This window comes from Falco cherrug, chromosome 1 (genome assembly GCF_023634085.1).
Source record: "Falco cherrug isolate bFalChe1 chromosome 1, bFalChe1.pri, whole genome shotgun sequence".
Classification (NCBI taxonomy): Eukaryota; Metazoa; Chordata; class Aves; order Falconiformes; family Falconidae; genus Falco; species Falco cherrug.
This window is the reverse complement of record NC_073697.1, coordinates 57,746,227-57,769,094: the sequence shown is the minus strand read 5'-3', so window position 1 is coordinate 57,769,094 and position 22,868 is coordinate 57,746,227. Positions and strand designations below refer to the sequence as shown.

General features: G+C 36.9%; 1 protein-coding gene across 1 annotated transcript in view; it reads left to right on the top strand.

The window, feature by feature from the left end:
• Positions 1–21,357, top strand: part of NFXL1 (nuclear transcription factor, X-box binding like 1) — a 48,581-nt gene extending 27,224 nt beyond the window's left edge. Inside the window, exons 17-22 of the mRNA XM_055701510.1 lie at positions 1,603–1,769; positions 2,533–2,602; positions 9,806–9,910; positions 11,113–11,199; positions 14,810–14,863; positions 19,723–21,357. Of these exons, the coding sequence (XP_055557485.1) occupies positions 1,603–1,769; positions 2,533–2,602; positions 9,806–9,910; positions 11,113–11,199; positions 14,810–14,863; positions 19,723–19,896 (657 nt within the window). The 3' untranslated portion in view covers positions 19,897–21,357. The remainder of the gene's footprint in view (positions 1–1,602; positions 1,770–2,532; positions 2,603–9,805; positions 9,911–11,112; positions 11,200–14,809; positions 14,864–19,722) is intronic.
• The last annotated feature ends 1,511 nt before the right edge of the window (positions 21,358–22,868 follow it).

Here is a 22,868-nt window from a genome sequence, read left to right as displayed (position 1 = left end):
TACTATATTGTTCTATTGGTGTTTGTGAAACTGTTGTCTGAGGAGTATGAGCTCTTAGAGCAACTTGTGGAACAGTAACCTGCAGTAATGGTGACATCAGTAAATACCAACAGTGACAGTTTTGACATCTCCATTTATGACTATCAGAGGCTGTCTGCCTACTGCTTCAGTTAAACCAATTAAAATGTGAGTGTGTAAGGATTATTCCTAGCTCCATTTTGAATGAGGCAACACATTTTCAGAAAACAGGAGTCTATGTACATGTGAAGTATGGGTAAATTTCATTTTCCAATTTTGTTTGAATTTTTATGAACTCAAGTTGGCTTTGACCTTTAGAGCTTTTGTTCTGTTGTTTTGGTAGACAAAATTGCAGGTGTAGTCAGAAAAGTCCTGATTAAATTTCTTGATTTTGTCTGAGTAGCGATTTTCTGTCTGGAATTTAAGTTTGTTCTGCATGTTGTGCTAGAAAATGTTGTAGAAAGGTCAGCTGTTTGCTTTTACCTGCTGTTAAATTTTATATCACAGTTTTCTAAATGCTTTCAGTTGCTCTTGTCTTTTAGATGTGAATTCTTGAGGTTAGGTTTTGTAAACAATCATTGTACAAAGGTTCCTTTTTAAACTTCAGCAAAAATTGTTCAATTGTAGAAGCAGAAGAAAAGGGGATTGGAAGAATATCAGGGGAAACTGTATTAAAACCTGAAATTCTTATGTCCTTATTTTGAGTAGCATAAGGTGAAATGCTGGGATGGAATTAGTTATTTTGGGAAGGCATTGTGTAGCTTTGTTATTGGATAATTGGCTTTACTCTGACTGACTTCTGTGAAACTGAGCATTTGAATGTGATAGCAAGCCTTAAAATACTGTGCTGTGTAGGTTTAGTTGATAAACCATGTCAATCTGTCTGTGCGTATTTGCAGACTGGGATTCTGGATGAGTTATGGTAAGAATATGAGTAGAAATGGAGTTTAATTTACTGTGCTGATGTCCATCATGTTGTACTGATTGTCAGTTGTGTCACCTGCAATGAGAATGACACTACAGTTGTTGTAGACTTTGTGTAGTATGTGGAGCAGAAGCAATGCCTTAGCAGCTCCCAGCATATACCTAAGCTAATACTTTTTGGAAGTTTATATGAAATATTGTACATGTATGGAAATGGAATGACTTAAAGTTTGCTTCTTAAAAAGAAGCAAACAAACCTCCTTGTCCCTGTATTACAGAGTAGTATGTCATGACTAAAGTTTTATGATAACATGGTGGGTAGGAAAAATTAGTTCTGAATATGAAATCACTTCTTTTTCTAACAGTTTTCCATAGAGAATTAACTGGCTTAATGGCAGTTTTCCAAAACACTAATATTAAAAGGTCCTTTTATGCCCAGGAAGCAAAAAGAACTCTGTCTCTTTGACCGACAAAGACTGGCATTTCTGCTTTTCTTGTAAAGGCATATATAATTATTTTTGCTTGAGGGATATCTTACTGAACAGCTGGATTTCCTTAGCAAAACCACCACAACTCTTTCTTCTCTATAAAAGCTTGTTAATGGTATCTAACAAACAATTGTTTGGCACTTTCTTTAATACTTTGGTTTTATTTTGTTAGGCAGGTCCAGAATGTTTGCAGTGTGAAGAGGAGTGTACCAAGCCCCGTCCATCTGGCTGTCCTCACCGATGTGTTTTGCCCTGTCATCCTGGGGATTGCCCATCATGTCTCCAGATGCTTAAAATAAAGTGTCACTGCAAACTATCAATACTGTATATTGAATGCTTGTAAGTGTCAGACCTGAACCCAACTTTTCATTTGAATGTTACTAACTGGAAACCATTTGAAATGTCGGGATGGGAGCTATTCTTATGGCAAGTTATAAAGTGTCTCTTGAAGGTTATAATTTTTAATATAATGGGGGTTTTCTGGTTAAGTTTTTTCATTGGTTTTGTTCGATATTACTGCTAAAATCATAAATGCATGGAATCTCATGAGCAGAACTGGATTTATAATACATTAATATTTTAAATTATGCAAATACAGTAATCTACATAATGTTTGATCTATATGTGTAATCTACATAATGTTTGATCTGTATGTGGTTCTTCTGCAGTATGTAAAGAAGCTTTTTATAACAAGAATCAGAATTAATGTCGTTAGTGTAAAAGGTCTTTACAATTAATGTCATTCAAACTCTAGCTGTTTGAATTGGAAAACTTCTTAGTAACCATTTGTACTTCTGTATAGTCATCTGTGTGTGTGTGAATAGAGGGCAAGCTAGGCTTTACTAAATGTAAGGTGGGACTTGTGGATTTATGCATTATCCTTTGCATATTGCTCTGAAAACATTAATTACACCCATGTGTGTTTTTTGCACATTTTCTTTAAAGCACCTCAAATTGTCTAAATTTGTATTAGTCCCACAGGATGTGGACCAATGAGCCCACTTTTCTTTACAGTGAGATACATTTAAAATATACCCTACTTCTATTGACTTTTGCTGGTTTTAATTTGGAATTTATCACAAATACATCTTTTCTTTTACAGAAAACTGACGTGTGCTGATGTAAAAGAAAAGGAGCTTCTTATTTCCTGCAAAAATCAGTGTCCAAAAGAGGTAAGCCATATTAACAAAGAAATACTGGATTGGATGGATGTGTGGAGTTTTGCAGGTTTTACTTCTTTGCAAGGTTTTTGATACAGTATCATAGGCCAAGCAAGCTACAGCTTAGTCTACTTGAATATGCTAAATGACAGATGCGAAGCGCTAGTGAACTGTACTCTGAGGACAGTTATTAATGTCTTGCTGTCAAATTAGGAGGTTATATTGAAGGATCAGAGATTTGTCTTCAAGGCATTAATGGCTTAAATGTTTAAGCATGCAGATGGGGTTGAATGTGGAAGAGTATGTCCTCTAACGTGGTTAAAATCTGGTCTTGAATTTATATCTCCAAAATAATGGGATACTGTTTGATTAGGAAGAATACTGAGAATTGTGGTTGTGATTGTTCTCATCTAAGTGCAGGTCTAGTAATCCCTGTCTGTGCAACCATTTGGGGTGGGGAAGTATGTTATACTTAAGTGAGATGAGTTAATAATGTCCTGCTGTGTTAATAAAATACATGTTAAATAGTGTGAAATAGAAGACAAGCAAGTTAATCTTTCTACTGTATCTGGGTATATGTAAAGCGTTGCTGTAAAGAAGAGAATAATAATACCACTGCATGATGCTTAGACTATGAGCCATTGTATGTAGGCATCAGTAAGGAAGATTCACGTTAAATACCACTTCTGAGTAGTGAAGCATGTGGAGCAGGGGAAGAACTGGTTGGAGCTTTTTTCATAAGAAAAGATGCAAATTTTCCTCAGAGATGTTTAGACACATTTCAGGATTTGTCTTGTAGCAGTATTATCCACAACTGACATGAGGGGTGGGCAGAATGACTTCTTCCTTGGTCCCTCCCAGTGCTGCTGTTAGGTGCTGCTTGTGTACTTTTGGAAATCCATGCATTACTTATTATTGTATATTTGTTCTTTAGTTGTCATTAGCTGCTGTGAGAGTAACAGTCCTTTCTTCACTACACTGTAGGGTTAGACAATCTATGAAGTGGAAAAACAGGAATAGTCAGTAATATTTTGGAAAGTGTTTCCACTGCTAAACTTGCCAGAATTTCTGAGAAATTCTCCTTCCCTGCAATAAGCACTTGTACTGAAGAAAGTATTTTATCTCATAATCACTTACTATGTAGTTGTTCTGGTTTGGCCTTTCCCTGTGTAGTTGAGTTTCTTTGTCTTACGTAGTATTTAGCTGGCACTCGTAAATAATTTGATTCAATCAATTCTCCTTCCCTGATTCCACTCTGTTCACTTAGGCTGGTTTACCTATGATGTCCTCTAGATTCCTGTTGTCTTACCTCGTCTCTTGTAGTTCTGAATTCTGCCTCAACCTAATTGACATAGGTTCAGAATTTTTCTTTTGTTTCATTTTTTCCAGTGTCAGAAGTATCAAAATTGAATCCTTGACATTGTTACAAAACTTATTTTTATTTTGAGTAAATGCAAAAATTCATAGGATTCCTGCTTGTTTCCCAACAGTCTCTGTTCCTCTGTTTTTCAGACAAGACTGTGTTAACCCCAACAGGAAAGTTGTGCTCTGTGCTGTGCCTAGTTGTATCTTCTGGTTTTTGCCCTTGTAGATGCCTTTCTGATATCTTTTTTTTCTGTAAATGAATGTGCCTTTCACAATTTTCTCATCTGGATGTCTGAAAGCACTCTTCCTGGCGGGGGAACACTTTTGGATATTATTTCATTGTCCATTTACCTCTTAATTTTGTCCTTTCATTTTCCTCTGTGTTACTTTGGTTGTATTTGCTACAAGACTTCCTCCTCTTTATTTTCAAGAGTGCTTATAATCTTTTAACATGAACTATGTGTTCCTGTACTTCAGATTCTCTTCAAAGATTTCTCTCTTCCCCTCCCTTCATCTCATCTTTGATTAACTGTTGTGATTTTTCTGGACAGATTCCCAAGACTCAGTCTGGGATTTAAAATCTAGCTAGTAGTGGTCCTGAATTCCAGCTTGCAGTTCAAAATTGTCCTGTTTCACAGATGATGGGTTTTTAAACTTAATTCAGTGGGATGTGAAAGCAAGCTGAGGATGATGGAGTCCACTTTAGTTGTATAAAGCTTCTATTTAACTCTAAAATTTTTGTTCCTATAGCTGCCTTGAAAAATAAGTTTTTACACAGCTTCTGCTATCCAGAGAATCTTTTTAGTGTGGGCGATGATGTAAGAATAGCATGGTTTTCCATTCCGGTGATTCTAGCTCTTACTGGCTTTCATGAAACATACAGCTGTTAGTACAGTCCTGGTTCAGCTAGTGCCTGTTGTGTTACAGTTCATCTTCCCTTCCTCAGATCCTATTCTGGTAACATTGTATGTACTGTATGGGTTTTGGGTTTTGTTGTTTTGTTTTCTAAAAAAAATTGTTCATGTTTCTCTAAATATTGAGCAATGCTAGGGATATTTTTTCTGTTCCATAAGACTACAATATTTGTCTGCAACTTTGGGAAAATTGGCTAGCTGTATCACAATAAAATTATACTGATAGTTCTCTTTTAAAGGAATCGCTGATAAACGCAATTTGAAGGAGCTGCCTTAACAGACATCACCCTGCCACTGCCCCCACCCCTCCTCAGCAAATACAGATCAAACCCATTGAGGTGTCCTCATGACAATAACTTCAAAAAAACTTGGCCAAAAGAGAAGGTGGATAAGACTGCCGAATTTAGAACATTTGAAGTTTACAAATCAAATATGTCTGCCCAAAACTAAATTGGAAGTGTTTTGTGTGTAGTCCTGGCAACCTCAAGTAAATTTCAAATTAGTGTTTTACGAGAATTTTCTTATTTTATGTCAGAAGCTGACCTTGGGTCATTAGCAGAACTCGGTAAAGATGCTTTTGGCTAAAAATCAGTGTGCACTGTTCCTCCACCAAGCCTAGCATAGTGCAGCTTAGGTTCAATAGAATACAGTATTTTGAGATGTTTTGCTTTTTGGTTAATGGAAATTGTGGTAGACAGTATGCTACTGTATTTGAATTACAGGTAGCATGGTACATCTGGGGAATATGAAAATCAATTACATTGTCTGGTGCCTTGAAAAAATCAACACGAACTGGAAAGTCTTGAAAGGTTTCATGCCTTTGGTTTTGCTATGGCAGTATAAAACTACAAAAATTACTTCTGGTATTATTCAATACAGCTCACATTTCCTTTCTGCTTTAGGGAGAAGCAAAGTCTTTGCTATTGACACAGCTGTTAGATTAGATGCTTCAATTAAAAAGCTCTCTTTTGTTGGGTAGCAATAACGAAATATCCTGTTGAAGGAAATTTAACTTTTTTTTAATCAGGGGTGATTAAATTCTTATGATCGCGTTTGCAGATGTTTTGGGACAATTCTTACTTACATAGACATTTTAACAGTCTATCAGTTTTCACCACATATGTATTCATATCATATTTGTGGATCTGGGTTTAATACTTTATTCTGTGTAATTAGTATTTTTTGACAAAATAACCATGCTTTTTACTTTTACTGTGCACTGTGCTATTCTCTTGCTGTGAAATATGGGACTCCGTTGTGACAAACCTATTTTAACATAGTGCAGTAAAAACAATGTCATAAATTTTAAGAGTATGTGTATATTTTTTTTAATAAATGAAATTAATTAAGCATTCTGGAAATAAAATTTAATTCTGTAAACACACCTTGAAAATGTATGTGGGTTGCAAAAATTTAATTTTAAAAGTAAATGTACGTCTTTGGTCCATAGTGAGAGGATTTTTCTCAATGTCTGGCTTAAGCAGTGGAGGTTTTCATGAGATCTCTGGAAGCCGGGCCATCCTTTAAACTGAAGTGTTAGTCCCTTTGTTTGGAAATTATAAACTTATCTTTTGTACTTAGCTTTTGGAGTGGCTGCTCAAAAGTGCTGTTTTCTTTATTATCAGGTGTGTATTAACAGGTTGTATTTCTGAACTTCCAGTGGAGACCAGTTAAGCCTCCATGAACGTTGATGGGTTTTATCATCATCAGAGATAATGTGAAGATTTAGATACATTGCCTAGGGGAAAATACTTGTAGGATTTTATTTTGTTTTCAGAGCTGTGGGTTAAATCCCTTTCTTTTAAAGGCCTTGCCATGCCAAACATAAAGGCCAAAATGAACAGGCTTTAGTCCATGAGCTTTTGACAAGAGATCTTGTATGGTAAAAAAAGATCTAAAGGGGCACATGCTTTCTGTTTTAGCGCCAAGTGGCTCAGCATGGACACTTAAAAACAAGCAAAAAGAAATAATAATCCTTTCCCGCTGCATTATTTATCCAGCAAAACAGCAGTAGGATTGCTTTTGCTTTCTGAGATGATGGGGAAATGTTGTTTTCCATTTCACTGCTTTTCTTGATTTTTTTTTTTTTTTTATGTTGGTTTTGCACTGGAAGGAGTAAAAAGAAAGTTACACTGCCAGCTTCATTCTTGTCCGCATCCCTGAGGATGTGAACTGTGTAGCTCTATGCAGAGAACTAAATGTGTAATTTTGGGTTTCAGTATTGGATTAAACCTGATTCTGTGCTTTGCAAATTTTGCTCTAATGATAAGTAATGTAAGAATTTTATTGCAGTAGCACCTGGAGGTTGAGGTGAGGGCTCCTGTCTTGAATTTGCAGCTCTGATATGTCAGTTACAAGACTGGGCTTTGACACTTAATGGAAATGTGCCTAATTAGTATGGAAGACTAAGCTGGAAGTAGTAGTTCTAGCAGTGGATTCTTCTGGCCAGCATGAGATAATTTGCTGATGAGGCTAAATTGCGTTATTGTGTGTGATGCTTTTGGGCAGAGAGCCAGGAGAAGAGCCCTCTTACTGCATAGAGGTTGTGCAGTAGCAAATTGGTTTTGCAAAGATTGTGGTCGCTAGTGAGCAGACTCAGCCATGAGAACTCGTGTTCTGGCTGGTAGTCTGATCTCAGCGTACAAGGCTTAAAGACAAGTTTCTCCCCTCACCTTTTCAAAATGAGGCAAAATGTGAGATTTACTGATGATCAGTTGTGTCTGAACAAACCTATATTGCCCCCCCACCCCCCGATAAAGTGAATAGATTAGATCTGCTGTATAAGGCTTTGGCAGAACAAAGGAGACAATGGCACTTAGTGAATATCTATTTCAGATACAGAAGAGTGTCAATACAAGGATAAAAGCAGGCTAAAGGAAACAACTGCTTGTATTTTATTGTTTTTTAAAAAGCTACCTGACCACCCCCCCCCAAAAAAAAAAAAAACCCCAAAAAAACCCCAACAAAACAAAACCAAACTGACAACAAAACTAAATGAAAAGTTGGAGCAAGAGATGTTAACAAGGAGGTTTTCCCAAGGACTGGATTGACACCTGACCTTGCATTGTTTTCACTAGTGACCTTGGCACTAAAAAACATTGGAATTTTCTGATGAAGATGTGTGGAGTGTTGTCAGCACATAACAATTGAGGAAGTGCATCTGCAGAACACGTGTATTTGAGGCATGTTATTAGATACAAAAAAAAAAGTAAGAGCATGCATGTCATGGCTAATAATAAGCTCCCAGGAAACAGCAGGAATTCTTATTGTCACACATGATTAGCTGGAGAGAAATGCAAATAAGAACTGAAGATGTATTGGGGAAGATATTCTATTAAGAATAAAGTGCAATTAAGGCATTGTATGAAGTCCTTCCTGCTGAGATGTCATTTGGAGCATTACATGCAGTTCTGACTACTGTAATCAAGAGTCATTGATTTAAGCTGGTTGAAATTCGATGAAGGGTATACTATGGGAATAAACAGCCTTTTATGAAAGGACAGTAGAGAAATATTTCAATATGAGGATAAGAACTAAGGGGGTTAGACTGGCTAGGACAAATGGATGGAATGTAAAAAGAAAAGCTCATGCACTTTGTAATGAGCTTCTGCAACAATCTCCTTAGTGAAGTGGTAGAATGGGGGACTATTTTTGTGGTAAGGCATTGTCCCATCTTAGAGGAATCATAGGAGGTGCCTGCCTTTAGGTGGACTGGACTTCAGGACTAAACGTCGTGACTCTAGAGGTTTCTTCTAGTCCTTCTAGGGTCAAATGTGCTGAAATGGTGACTATGTGTCATGATACTAGCTCACAGACATTGAGCCAGTTCCAATGGACTTCTGAGAATCCCAATCTGCTAATCAACAAGAAGTGTATACACCTGAGCCTTATAATTATCTTATATAATATTCTCACTCTTGTGGATGATGTAGTATGTATAGATTTTAAATTTTTAACGTATCTTAAAATTGTTTATCTTAGAGCATTTTCCAAGTTGTGTTAATCCCTTGATGAGAGCAAAGAGGTGAAATTTGGCTTTTAATAAAGAACACTATCCAGTGCTACTTTAAATAGTTTGGGAATTTAAAGCTACCTCTATAAATAAATTGATTAGATGTCTTAGTTGAGGTTCCACCTTTGGTTATGTATTTGTGTATATTGTTTGGGTTATGTAATTGAAAAAAAATTGTTGTTGTGGAGATATCTTATGGGCATGTGTATGAGTAAAGGATATTTTCAGCCAAGTTCTTAGCAGTAAGCGAAAAAATGTTGGCTTCTTGTAATTTTTTTATCTAATATAATGCTGGGAGCACAGATACATTCCTATCAGTCAGCGTATTTAAATTAGTATCTCAATTCAAGTCTTTTTCTTTCTCAGATGGCAGAAATGGGATAATCTGCCAAATGCAGACATTTAGGTTTTTGTGAAATTGTTTTGGAGGTTATAAGAATAGTGGTGACCTGTATTTGACTTTTGCATAGTTCAGGAGATTCTTGCAAAAATTTCTTTTGTGATATTTTTGCTTCTGATTTTTGCCTTTTTTTTTTTTTTTTTTTTTTTGGCCGACTCTGATCTTTCAGTTTCTTTTTACCTTCTTTACTTATATTCCCGCAACATACAGATAGCTAGGGTAATTGCTGTATAAATTACTGTGTGGATGACTGTTCTTGAAATACTTAAAAGGAGAAGTTGGTTCTTAATCAAGCTATGTCAATAAAAGATAAATCATTCTGCAGGAAACTAAATATGGTAAATAACAAGCAAATCTTTGCAAAAAAAATAATCAACTATTTCAAAAAGTGGAAAAATTGGTAGGCTGAAATGAGTTTTCTGTTAAGCTGCTATGTCTGAAATAAAACCAGTTCATACATTCTTTGTAATCTTACAATCTTTTATTCGTGTAGGAGTTTTGTTTATGTGTTTTGTTCTTTATAGTTGCCCTGCGGTCACCGGTGTAAAGAGATTTGCCATTCAGGTAGCTGTCCTCTGAACTGCAGCCAGAAGGTTAAACTCCGATGTCTCTGTAAAAGACTGAAAAAGGTAAATTTCTAAGTTACAATTTTGAGAACACTGTGTTTTCTTTGCGCGTTCCTAGGCTTCTATGGACGGATTATCTCTGATGTGGATTAGAATAGGTCCAATTACTCTAGCAGAGCTATAACAGTTCACATCAGTTGAAGATCTGGGCTGCAATATCAAAAGACCCACTGGAGAATATAAAATCCCGTTAGTTCTAAAATATGTTAGCTGCTTGACTTACCAATAGCTTTATCTTCCAGCACACTTCAATTTTTGTAGCTCCATTGGGAGAATAATCAGATGAGCTGGGGTGATTTGAGAAGAAAAATCAGTTTTTCTGATGATATTGGGAAAGTTTATAATTGCATAAGTTGGAACAAGCACAGATGTTGTGAATCCCTAACTGGAATAATTGATTACAGTTCTCTGCAAACCTAAAAGCGAGTACAGGCATCAGCATCCTTACCTTCTAACAAAGATAAAGGACAAAGTAATGTAAGAAGCTTATTACAACTGAAGTATTATGAGAGGAAGAACAGCAATTGATGTTAAGTCTTGGCAAGTAATAATGACTTAATGAAAAAAATCATTATTTGGCTTAATTAAAGGTGCTTAAAGTATTTTTCTGGACCCAGTTAACTTCTGAGCCTTCCAATCAGGCTGCAGTTCCCAGAGTTCTCAGCTTCTCCAAGAAATGTCTTGCAGGTGGGGTGTTCAGCAGGAGAAAGGATGACATGTACAAAACAAGTGCTTCAAACTGAAGTCTGCTTACAGATAACCACATTTATGTATTTATTTATTTCTCTTCAATATTAAGGGGAGGAGGGGAAGAAGTGTGAGAATTTTTCCCCCCCCATGACCAGACCTTGCCCTGTCATCTCAGCCACTTAAGAGAATGTACATGAAGTTACTGAGACTCTGAATGCTAGCTCAAAGGTTATCTTACTTTTTCTTAGGCAGAAAGTGAAAAAAGAGAAGAGAGGAGAATTTCAGCTGGGCTACTTGGTTTATTCTTGCTTTCAGTTTAGCTTATCAGAAAGAAGAAAAAGAGAAAAGGACAAGTTAGTACGTAATTACAGGTTCAAATAACATTTAATCGTTAGCTTTGCTTTCTGGGTAACCAATTTTTACTAAATAAGAACGTTTTATAATTATTTTTATAAAGAAATAGACATAACTAATATAGGGAAGGGATTATAAAAGACTCAAATTATACTTAACAGGAAATACAGTGCAGCAAGATACAAGATGGCCAAGTTTCACTGGAATGTGATGCGTTATGCAAGGAAATGAAACGGAAAGCATCTGAGGTAATGTATCCGTTGTAGCTATAATTTCTTCTCAGTGCTTCAAGAAAAGTAGGAAAAAATGAACACAGAATTATTTTTCAAGGCAATACCAGGAAAAAATGCAACAACATAAACAGGTGTACTGTTTAATAGCAGCTACTTTTTCAGACTTGGATTTGGCTTAGTGGGGAGAATTACAGTGTTTGTAGACAATATTAATTAACGTGGTGAAATGCTATGTTAAAACAATATTCTGTTATTCTCTTTTTTTGTTAGAACTTTCTTTCTTCTTCCACTGAAAACAAGTGATCAGTGATGCTGATGATTAGTGCTGTAGGATTTGGGCAAGGCCACTTCACGGGGCATTTACATCTGCTTTTTCCAGTGAAAGTCTGGTAGCCATTGGATGCTCAACTTGTCCAGCACAAGGAGTGTAATGCTGTCACACTGTTAGATACACATACAGTTGCCCTGTACCAGAAGAATGGAGAGTTTGCAGCAGTTACAGTATACTTTTTAGCCTGCTCTAAATGTGAATTCTCTCTAGTTCTGCTGTTTTATGAAGTAAAGAAATTGCTGCATGCTGTCCCCCCGAGACAGAATATCAACCGCACTCTTATAAGCCTTTTACTAAAACATAAACGAAAAGAATTGGTGTATAATTTGCTTAGGCTTTTTTAGTTAAGTATTAGATGTGGTAAATGTACAAACCAAAAAATCAGTAGGTAAAGCCGACTTCTGTCAGCTTCTGCTCAGTTTTTCAGGATTGGTTGGCAAGTTCTAACAAGTACCACATAGACCAAATCCTGCAACTTTGCAAGCAGGTGGTCAAATGCTAAGACTCTTGGGATATGCCTTTAGAAAATCCCAACCGTAACAAACAGTTCCAGTAAGAGTGTGAAGTTAAGTTCATAGCGCATGGAGTGCAGTAAAGCAAGGTGAATTCATGAGAGACTGCATGAACTGGGACACAACAGCATGTCTCAGTGTGGAGCAGCGCGGTGTCAGCAGATACTAGTTCCTGTTTCTCACCACTGACTTTGTAATCCACAGGAAGGAGTGGCCTAAGGTAATGAGTAAATGACTACAAGTTTCTACTATAAGCAATGCCACAGATGTACTGTGTGGCATAACCTAGCTATGTGTACCTTCCTCACAGAAGAGCATGGATTTGTTTGGGGTTTTTTATATGAAGTTACAAAGTTCTGTTTAAATTCTTTTCGGGCACCTTTTTGTATCCTGTGTTGACTTGTTAATGACGTACTAGAATGATCTCCTATTATATGCACGTTATTAGAGAATTGCAGAATGCTTTGGGTCGGAAGGGACCTTAAAGATCATGTAGTTCCAACCCCCCTGCCATGGGCAGGGACACCTTCCACTAGACCAGGCTGCTCAGAGCCCCATCCAGCCTGGCCTTGAACACTGCCAGGGATGGGGCACCCACAGCTGCTCTGGGCAACCGGTTCCAGTGTCTCACCACCCGCACAGTAAAGAATTTATTCCTAATATCTAATTGAAATCTGTCTTCTTTTAGCCATTGACAGTAATTTCAATTACTGTTTAATGTGTCAAGACTGGAAGAAGCCTATAAAAAACTGCAGACATTTACAAGGACAATTTAGTTTGCACAGTTGCAAAACCATCAATTTCCAAAAACAGTGTGTTAACTCTTAATAAAACTCTTGATGTTGAGCACCTGATGAGTATGCACTTCTGAGGAACTGAATGAATCTTTTACTGTACATGTTATTAAAGAAATAGTTCTAGAAATTTTTCCCATACTGTGATGGTTAAGCTTCCCTCTACCTATGTATATTATATGTATGTATCTTATACAAATATGACTACACCAGTGTAAAAAGAATCTCTTCTGCTTTTTTCCACATTTGTGGGTCACTTTTTCTTTCAGAACTGAAGTTCAGCCGTTAGATGGCAGTGAAATACCAGGAGGCTGGTTGTGTGTGTTTTTCCACACCAGACTTCCAATATCAGATGTGTGTGGCTGAAAAGGTCTTACACACTTTTCTAAAGAGAGACTCTGCCATTGTGTCATTGAGAATTAATTAATTAATGAAATTCTCAGTAATGCTTTTATCTGATACATGGTTTAGCAATTTTAAAAATTGATCTGAAAACCTGCAAATAGGACTGTTCTATTCACCCTGTCCTCGGTGCACCCTGTTTGAGCTAGTGTTTGAGCTACTAGCGTGGGCTACTGTGCTTTATCCTTAGTCATCAAAAGCTCTTGAATAGCAAATTGTTTGGAACATGTTTCACCTGCGCAAACCATGTTCAGTAATTGTCACTGTTAGTATGCAAATCATCCAGTTAGTACTACCAAGACTGTTTTTCATTTAAAGTTAGAGATTTTTACATTGAACTTTTCTAAGGTCTGATGATTCAGTGGCTGCAATGCTAATGGTCCAAGAGATGTATACAAGAAAGCAGACACACATACTTCCCCAGTGTGCTCTGCTCTTCCTGTTACTGCTATTAACATAGTGATCTCTGGCTATGGGAATTTTAGAGATTGAGCTAGTGTCTTGGTGTTTAATGGTCTTTGGATTTATCTCCTGTTAGCATGCCTAATTGTTTTTCAGTCAACATAAACTTTTGGCATCTATAAATGTCCTGTAGTACTGAATTTCTAGATTTAGCCAAATGCTCCCACACAGTATTCCTGCTGTTATTAACCAGCCTCCTGGTAATTTCATTTTTGCCTTTGTTTTTGTATTATGAAAAAATTATTGATGTTTTGTCCCTATTTGATATCTTCACGGTCTTTAGGATTTTGTGCCCTGGTAGTCACCTAATGAATCCTAATGATGCATCTCTTTAGATGGAAGCCACTCCATCCTATTGTCTTTTGTACATGTTCAGGCTTTACATTCTCTTGTTACTGCAGGACCAAAACTGAATGTAGGAGCAAAGATTCAAGTGTCATGTGTTCACATACTGGCATTCCTGTCTCTGCCATTCTTTTCTTGATAATTTCTACCATTTAATTTGCTTTCTTGAACACTACAAAACATTAATATAGAATTATTAATTGTAACTTGTGTGACTTCTTTTCATATGACTTTCTGATGGTGGAGCTTTTTTAATTACATTTGGTTTGCATTACACCAAGAGCTTTAAAGCAGTTTGGTTATGCATTATCCAATGTATGCTGTATTCTGTACAAATGTAGAGGTTTCCTTTTGCTGTAGTAGTCGGGAATATTTAAAGTGCTCAGAATGAAACGTGTGTAAATTACATACAGGCATTACCTTTATGTGTAAAGTGTACTGAGTTTGAGGATAAAGTTGTCGGAAACTTAGAATAACTGTCTTTAGGAATTTTCCTGGTGGTTTGTGAACAAACTATTCTTTTTAGGTTTTATATTTCTGGTTGAGCTTGCCAAGTTGAAGTCAGAAGTTCGATTTATAACCTTGTAGCATCCATTATACGTTCCATTGCAGCTATTTCTGAGGATATTTTGTCATCTCAATAAAACTAAGAGCTCACTTGATGGAGGCTTTGTTCACTTTAGCTGAGAACCGTTCTATAGGAGTAATTATGACTCTATAAGAAAACAGGTTTAGCTGCTGTTCACAACAGTTACTTATCACTTTGTATGTCTGTACAGATAAAAGAGGCAGAAGCCAAAGCTGCTATTGAAGAAGAGAAACGAAGACAACAGGTATCAGCCTTTCTTCCTCACCTGCTTCCTCCCCACCTTGTTCTTGTTAGTAGATCATTTAATTTACATGGAACTAATGCACAGTCATTCCTGTCTGCTGTTACCTTGCTCTAAGATGTATGCTGTGAATGTTTTATGATGGTTAAAAGCCCACATTTTCCTAAACAATTTTCATAATTTTATGCAAAACAATAATTAACCAGTTTATACACAATCATAGTAATGTAAGATTAGTGTGGTTTATTTTTTAAATGCTGAGTACTCTTATTTTAATTGAACACTTTGTAATGTGTAAACCCCACATAATTGCTGAATGGCCTCCTTAGAGATTTAAATATTGGGCCAAGCTTGGAAGAACATGTATTTCCTGTAATTGCTCTTGTTGGTGAGCGTATGTTTTCGGCATTGTAATCCAAGAAGCTTCTGTGCCAGCTGCCTGGAGACACTAATACTAATCATATTTCAGGCAATAACTGTAAGCTTGGTTGGTGGTAATGGCTAGGGCAGGTTTTTCATCTGGGGGCTACAGCCTTAGTGCACTCCTTCCAACCAGTTCATGTATGTATATGCCTGCGCCTGAGCGTTGGATGCCAAATCATATTCTGAGTCTATCATGTGCTTTCCGACTCTCCTTTTACTCCATTATCACAACAGTTATGTATTGGGTTGTGCTTGTGTCTTCACCTGCATGTCACGCTGTTTTTATCGAAGAGCACTGGCTCTGCTTGGGAGACACAGGAGGCTTACTCCACAGACCCAGTCCTCTTTTACCATTTTCCCAGTCTCAATAGGATAGACAATTTCTCTATGGGTCACAACTTCTGTTATGCATGCTTTGATTAATTGCCTAGAGACTTCTTGTAAAGCACTACATCTGTGAATCAATGCCCTAGCAAGGCCTGCTTTTGTTTTTCAAAGGGGAGTGCTGTCAGCTCATTGTGCAGGAGAAGCATGCAGTTATGTACCTGTTGTCCAGGGGACGAGGCACTGTTTTGTGAACATCTTCATTGTGTATTGTTACATTCGTGCCTCAGCTGTGTACAGTACTGATCACATATTCCCTCGTACAACTCATAGACAGCTCATCTAATTATTGTTCTCTTAAGTTGACCTTGGAAATGTTAGTTCTGGGACGTAGGTCAGGAAGTGTTGCTTGCATAGAGATGTCTGAACCATTTTGTTAGGTGGAGGTAATCTGTAACTGATAACTACAAGCTAAGTATTGAAGTGCAGTAATGGATATTTACACCTGTAAAGAACACGCTTACAATTCTAGCACTAGAAATTCAAAGTTGCTGGTGTTTGTATTGCACCAGTAGTGTGTTCATGCATTCCAGAAGGCATCCCAGTTACTAATGGTTGCTGCCTCAAAATCACTTAATAGTCCCGTTTGTAAAGTCTTGGTAATGAGGTTGTTCTGAAACTCTAGCGGATTCACTCCACCAGCACAGTGTGCAACATTAATTTTAGCTTGATTCTTCAGCAGTGATTTCTCTCTGCAGTCATGCCACCGTTGCTTTCTACTTCTACATTCGCTGAAGTCTCACAGTCCAGCCAGTACCCTGGTGCAATATATGGCAACTGCTTCTGTGTACGTGTTTTGTGATGGATGCAGCTTCTGTTCAGGGATAGAAAACTTCATCTATACATAACCAAGCCTACCAAAAGGTTAATTAAGAGTGGGCACTTACATAGCACAATAGTAAACAGTAGGACAACAGTAACTAATAAACAGGCTTTAGATTTTGCACACAAGCACTAACCTCAGCTACTGCAGCCTTTTATGTAAAATTGATTCCCTTCTGGTTTGATCTCATAATCTGCCATCTGGTGGTGCAGTTTGGAGGACATCACTATTGTAGGGTGTCAGGTCACATTAAGAGTATATATTTGTTGAGTATACTCCCTTCTGACAAAAGTTTGCATCTTGGACTGCCTTCCTGATCTCATTAGTGCTTTTTATATAGACAGCTCATCTGTTCAGCTTCTTGAGACCTGTTTTGATTAATACTTCATTAAATATGTTATATACAAATTAGTTCTCTGGCAAGCCTGTGCATTTGTATTTTGGTATTTGCTATATCTGGTAGCAGCTTCTGCTAATATCATTTGCAGATGGGATTACTTGTTTCTTAGTGGAAGGGAAATGGCTTGGTTAGGCTTCTTGTCGTGGTCCTAGCAGCCAAACTTCCTCTCTGCTTCTAACTCAGAGGCACCCTGTGAGCCCAGGGTTTTCCCAATTGCCAGAGGTGGAAAAAAGATCAGTGCTTTGATTATTTAATGATTCGGACCAAGCTCTCTTTCTATCCCACTCTGGTGTAAAAGATTTGGTTACATTTTTTAGCTAATTGGTAATAATCAAGAGTTTAAGTACTGAACGTTGAGGTCTCAAATTTGAGTTGTAGTTTGAGAGTTGTATGAAAGATTTCATTTCCTTTTTTTCTTAGAAAGAATTTTTTTTTGAACAGCTCTTTAGAAGTTACAAAAGTCAAGCGTGCCTGCCACTCCCCTGTAAAATACAAGACCTGCAATTTCAGGATACACACTTTGTGTCTGTATAGCCCCTGCTACTTGTGTTCATTTAGCTACATTTTCCCATGGAGCTGCTGCTACTTTTGCTGCAGGGAAAGTATAGAGAATAACACATGAAGGAGCAAAATCCAGTACCTGAGCAACAGTTAACTCATCATCATCTGGCATCAAATTATTTTGAGTATGCAGTTTAAATAAATGCATTTTGGTTTACTTTTCATTTGCGTATACACAAATAAGTTAAGTTCTACTCTAATTGGAAAGCTTGAGCTTGTTTAGCTTGAAAAATTAAGGTAGTTTGAAAACTGGGCACAACCAGTACTTTATTGTTCAGAAATCATTGAGGTGACACTTTGGGAATGATGACAGTTACATAAAATCCGTAGGTAGCTTTTCAAGGATAGTGATGGCTTCTTTCTCATTCTGTGCCCACGAACCTTTTTTCATTCTGTGTTTTGGTTTTTTTATGATGTATTTATTTTTAGCTGGGGTTTTATAAAGATCACTGGGAAAGCAATTCAGTATCTGTTACATAATTGTTGGAGCCCTGTATTTTAATTCAGATTACTGCAATTCATGAAGCACTCTGCTTTCAAAACTTAGAGATCACAAGTATATAATAACCCTACATTTTCTTTAAGTGTCTGTGTAAAAGGAAATACTGCCATGTTATCTATAAAACCTTGAAGAGAACTCTGTACTTGCCTCCAGATTTTGGATTTTGAAAAAACGTTTCATTAAAATACTTTGCTTTTCTAAAGGAGGATTAGGTAGTTGAAAGTAATCTTGTTTCAAATAGCTGGCTGTGGAACTTTATCTGAACTTTTCTCCCATATTGTCAGAGAAGTGCCAACAATTTCTGCCTTTATTAAGTACAAAGGAATAGACATCAAAACGGGTCCCTTTCTCCCGTGAACAGTGGTATCTGGCACAAGAAGGGAAGTGAGATCCACTTTGTGAAACTGACAAATGTTTGCTTGTCAGTGGAGGAAAACCAGACATCAGGCAATTTTCAGTTCCAAAGGAAAATTATATTTACTGGACTACTCTGCCCATTTCCCAAAACAGTCTTATTATTGTTTCTTTAATGCACCTACCTTATTGTCTTAGTCCCTCTCTTCCTGGCAGCACTGCAGTAGTAGTCATGTAGATTTATTTCCTCTCATGGCCAGGCTTCGTCTCTGTTCACTCTCCACTTTTCCGCTGCTTCAGCTCAATCTTGTGCCTGTTGCAGAGGCAGTCCCAGCTTGCTGTGCTCTGCTGCTCCCATCTCTCCACTCTCTTTCATTTCACCTAGTCTTTCTGCTCCCTAGCTCCTTGTCCCATGCTGTCTCTGGTAGCTGACATCTCTACCCAAAAATCCAGATAATCGTTGGACTTTGGTTTTAGTCTATCTCAAATCTTCTTTAAAGCATCTTTTCTGATTTTCCAGTCAATTAGATGGCCTCTTGTTGGAACCTCATCCCAGTCTCACACTCTTTGTTCCAAGCTGCCGAATTCCAGTTTTATTTCAGCTTTGTACCCTAAAATAAGTTTTGTCTGTACCTTGATAACCTTTTAAAAGGATGTGGAGGGGGATGAGGAACAGGGATCAGAGGATCCTGCTGTTCATTCCAGGCATCGCCCTGAAACTGGTGTTCTGGATGGGAGCTTGGCATTCTTATTTTTCCAGTCGCTTTTCTTCATATTTGGGATTAAGGGCGTGTGCTTTCTTTTGAAGGATGCTATATACCTACTGTGGTCTATGTATGAGTGACTAAGTATTAAGTTACAACACTTAACAAATGGAAATTTTTTGTGCATATCTATGATGATAGCTATTAATCTAAAATTTAGCTGAGTGTGCAAAATATAAAGAATTGGGGGAAAGACGATAGATTATGGCTTTGTTTATTTTTAGCAGAGAGCACATCCTTATTACGGGGGAAGAGGTCTTTGAAGATTTCAGTGTATGCTCTTATATACATTATTGTAATAGTTTAAATACAAGTGCTTTTCTTTAATAGGAAAAATAATTATTTTTAACATAATGGCAATAAAAATATCATTTTGGCTTAACGTATTCAGGCTGAGTTAAAAATCTAATGTTGGTTGTGTTACTGGCAATGTTTTTTATAGGAAACTAAACAATGGTTTAATAGTTGGAAGCAGTGCTTTGTAACCATGGGATATAGCGCTACCACCTCATCTGCAAGAGATGCATAACTTCCGCTGGCTGCCACTTATTTTTATAAAATGGGTTTGGGGAATGTTATTTAAAATCTGCAAGTTTTCTTGGTTTTTAATTCTGACATAAATGTCAAGTGCGTCTGGTTTTCTTCATCTAGGCTGAACTGGAAGCTTTTGAAAACAGATTAAAAGGGCGAAGAAAGAATAAAAAAAGAAAGGATGAAGTAGAAGTTGAACAATCGTCATGGCAAAAATACAAGAACCTCATTATGCTGCCAGTGTTCGGAGTTGCTGTTGTGATGGTTGCATGGCTTATGGTCTACAACGACTGAAACAACTCAATATTTAATATACCTCAGCTGGGTTTTAGGTAGCTATTATTCCTAGAATGTTAGTCTGTGTGTAACAAAACTCAATATGCATAGATTATATAGGTATACTGTTTGTCAAGAAAAATGGAGAGGAGGGAAGAGATGTCACCTTTTGTGTTATTATATCACAAAACTAATTTCAGACACTGAAAGTAATAGTAGATTTTAGTCTATGCTGAAGTGCTGATATAGTTCGTCTGACTGAGATCCGTTAACATCTCTTCTATTAATATGTTGTGTTGCTTTTCCTTGTCTCCATTTCATAATATTAAAAATAGCTTAGTATAAATACTTTATTGACTGTTTCCTGTAAAATCAATTTAGTGGTTTATTGAAGATTAGTATTCTTATGCTAGTCTTTATATTGTATTACACAATTTCTGTGCTTAATGTCAGTTTTAATTACAACAGCTAACGGGGAACTTCAAATCACTTAGATTTGAGTATTCTGGGGCCTCATGTCAGAACTTTGTTCAGAAAAAGGAAATGTGAACTGTCCTTCAAGTCAACTGTATCACAAACAATAAAATGGGCCTCCTTACAGACTGGGGTTTGTTTTCTGGTTGTTCACACACAGAGACACACACACATGCACGCACTCTTATTTCCTCAAAAATCAAACCAATTGAAAACTTCACTTAGTGAGCAGATGCATATGCAGAACATAGATACAAAGTAGTTTCAGGGTGCAGGGGTGTGTTCTTATCACTGCCCCCGTTGCCAGTGGCAGAAAAGCAATTTGAAATTGAACTTAGAGCGTCACTTGACTATTTATATAGGTAAAAAATTACATTTGGATATTTGTGTAGGTGTGCAAAATCATAATTGAATAGCGTAACAACACAAGTATATGTCACTCTGAAGCCATCGGGATGGTACTTGCTAATCACGTATAAACCATCTAGCTAATTTCTTAAATGTTTAAATATTTTCTTACTGACAGTTTAGAGTACCTTGCTTCAGGACACCAGTGCTGGTTGGTAGAACTGAAAGATTCATACACCTTCCAAGGTTATGAGAGAAGCTACATTGCCTCAGCTGAGGGACTGCAAGTTAAATTCAGCAGTGGCAGAGATTAGAAAACTGAATTTTTAAATCTCTGCTGGAAATTTTATGCTGATACTCGAGCATTGTGGGTAACTGAAGAGTGCTTAGAAGATCCTGTGAAAGATGAGGTACAAAGCCAAAGAGCATTACGTTGCCCTTGTAATTCAGGTGTATAATTTCATCGCAAATCCTGCAAAAGCAGTGGGACCATTTCTGTGAATTAGTAGAGAAGGTTGCAGTTTGTTTGAAAGCTCTTATGGTTGATTTTGGCCCACTTGTAAGAGGACCCAGTATTAATCTGAGCTGATATCCAATTGTAGTTATGGTTTAGCAGCAAAAGAAAAAAAAAAAAAAACCAAAAACAAAAAAACAAAACCCCAACCAGAAAAGTTGCAAAAGGCAGTAGCTTTTAGATTACGTAAATTGACAAAATGGGGATAAAATCAGTTACTTTTCGATTTTTCACCTAAGTTTGGGGAAAAGCAAAGAGAAGTGAGGAAAACTTGACAGTATATAGCATGGGTTGCTGCTATTTGATAGTATTTTATGGGGTTTTCTTAACTTTTTAGAAATGTGTACTAATTCTTTCATGTGTCAGGACATTAGTTTATAAAGTTGTAGGCAATGACAGTTGCATCTCTGAATTCTCTTTATTTTCCAGTATAGGGAATAAACAATTTTCCATATTGTTACCTTAACTCTTTTCTGTAATACTAATGCCTGGAAGATAATTCCATCTATAAATATTGTTTCTTTAACCAAGTGAGGTGATGCTGTTCTGTGACTGCCTATGTCAGTAACTCTGCTGTCACCAAGAGAAAAAGAAGAGATTTTTGTTCAGCTGAAGTAAAATGTGGTGTATTGTCCAAAAATACAAAAAGATACTTTTATGGCTGAAATATGCAGATTGATATGAATGAGACTGTTGTGGAAACAGCTTTTATGTTACAAGACTGTAGTTCATTTTTCTAATTACTCCTAGCTTTTTCTTTAAAACAAGTACAATGGAAAGTTTATCCTCGTCTTTACAGCAAAGAGAAGAAATCTCTCCATAGAGCTATAAAAATGAACTGCATTTGAGTTATGTTTGAAGTAGTTCTTGGTGGTTTTTTCTGCATATCTTGCAGTATATGTGTGAAATATTGGAGAGGAAAAGACTTGCTTCTCATTGTTCATCTTTATTATAATAAGAAAGCACACCAGTCTTTAAAAATTCATTCCATTCATAGAAATGTGTGTGAGAGTAGGCATATTCCCTTTCTTAGAGGATTTGTATCTTTCCTGAATCTTGCATGTAAGAGACATATCTATTCTTGAAATTTTACTCAGAATAATTCTGTGTATCTTATCCAGCCATCTGAGTCATTTGCACTCTGTTGGTTGCCTGCTGAACCAGATATTTGTTTCTTGGCATAAAAAAATTGTGGGGGTTCGAACAGTCTGCAATTTAATAAATCACTGGGTTTTACTTGTTTTTTAAATTCTTTTGGCAGTTAACTTTTTGCCTTTTTTTTTTTTTTTTGTTTGAGCTGCGTGTTGCAAGCATGATGCTTTGAAGCAAAAGGTACAGGTAAAATCATCTGTTATTCAGTACAAATGAAAGACGGTAGAAAGGAAATAGTGAACTGAAGGTGGGGGAGTGTTAATAATTTAAATGGAATGCATTGTTACATAATGTAAAAGCAAATACTTTGCATGCTAGCAGTTTACTGAAAAATGCATATTGGTAAGTAAACGTTAAAAACGAATGTTATAATCTGACCTGCTTTTGAAGGGAGATTAGAGAGAGAAAAGCTTGATGATGAGGATGCTTAGCACGCAGAGTATTTAGCTATGTGTAAAATGAAAAAACCTGTGGGGGGCTTTTCCTCATTCTGAATGCATTC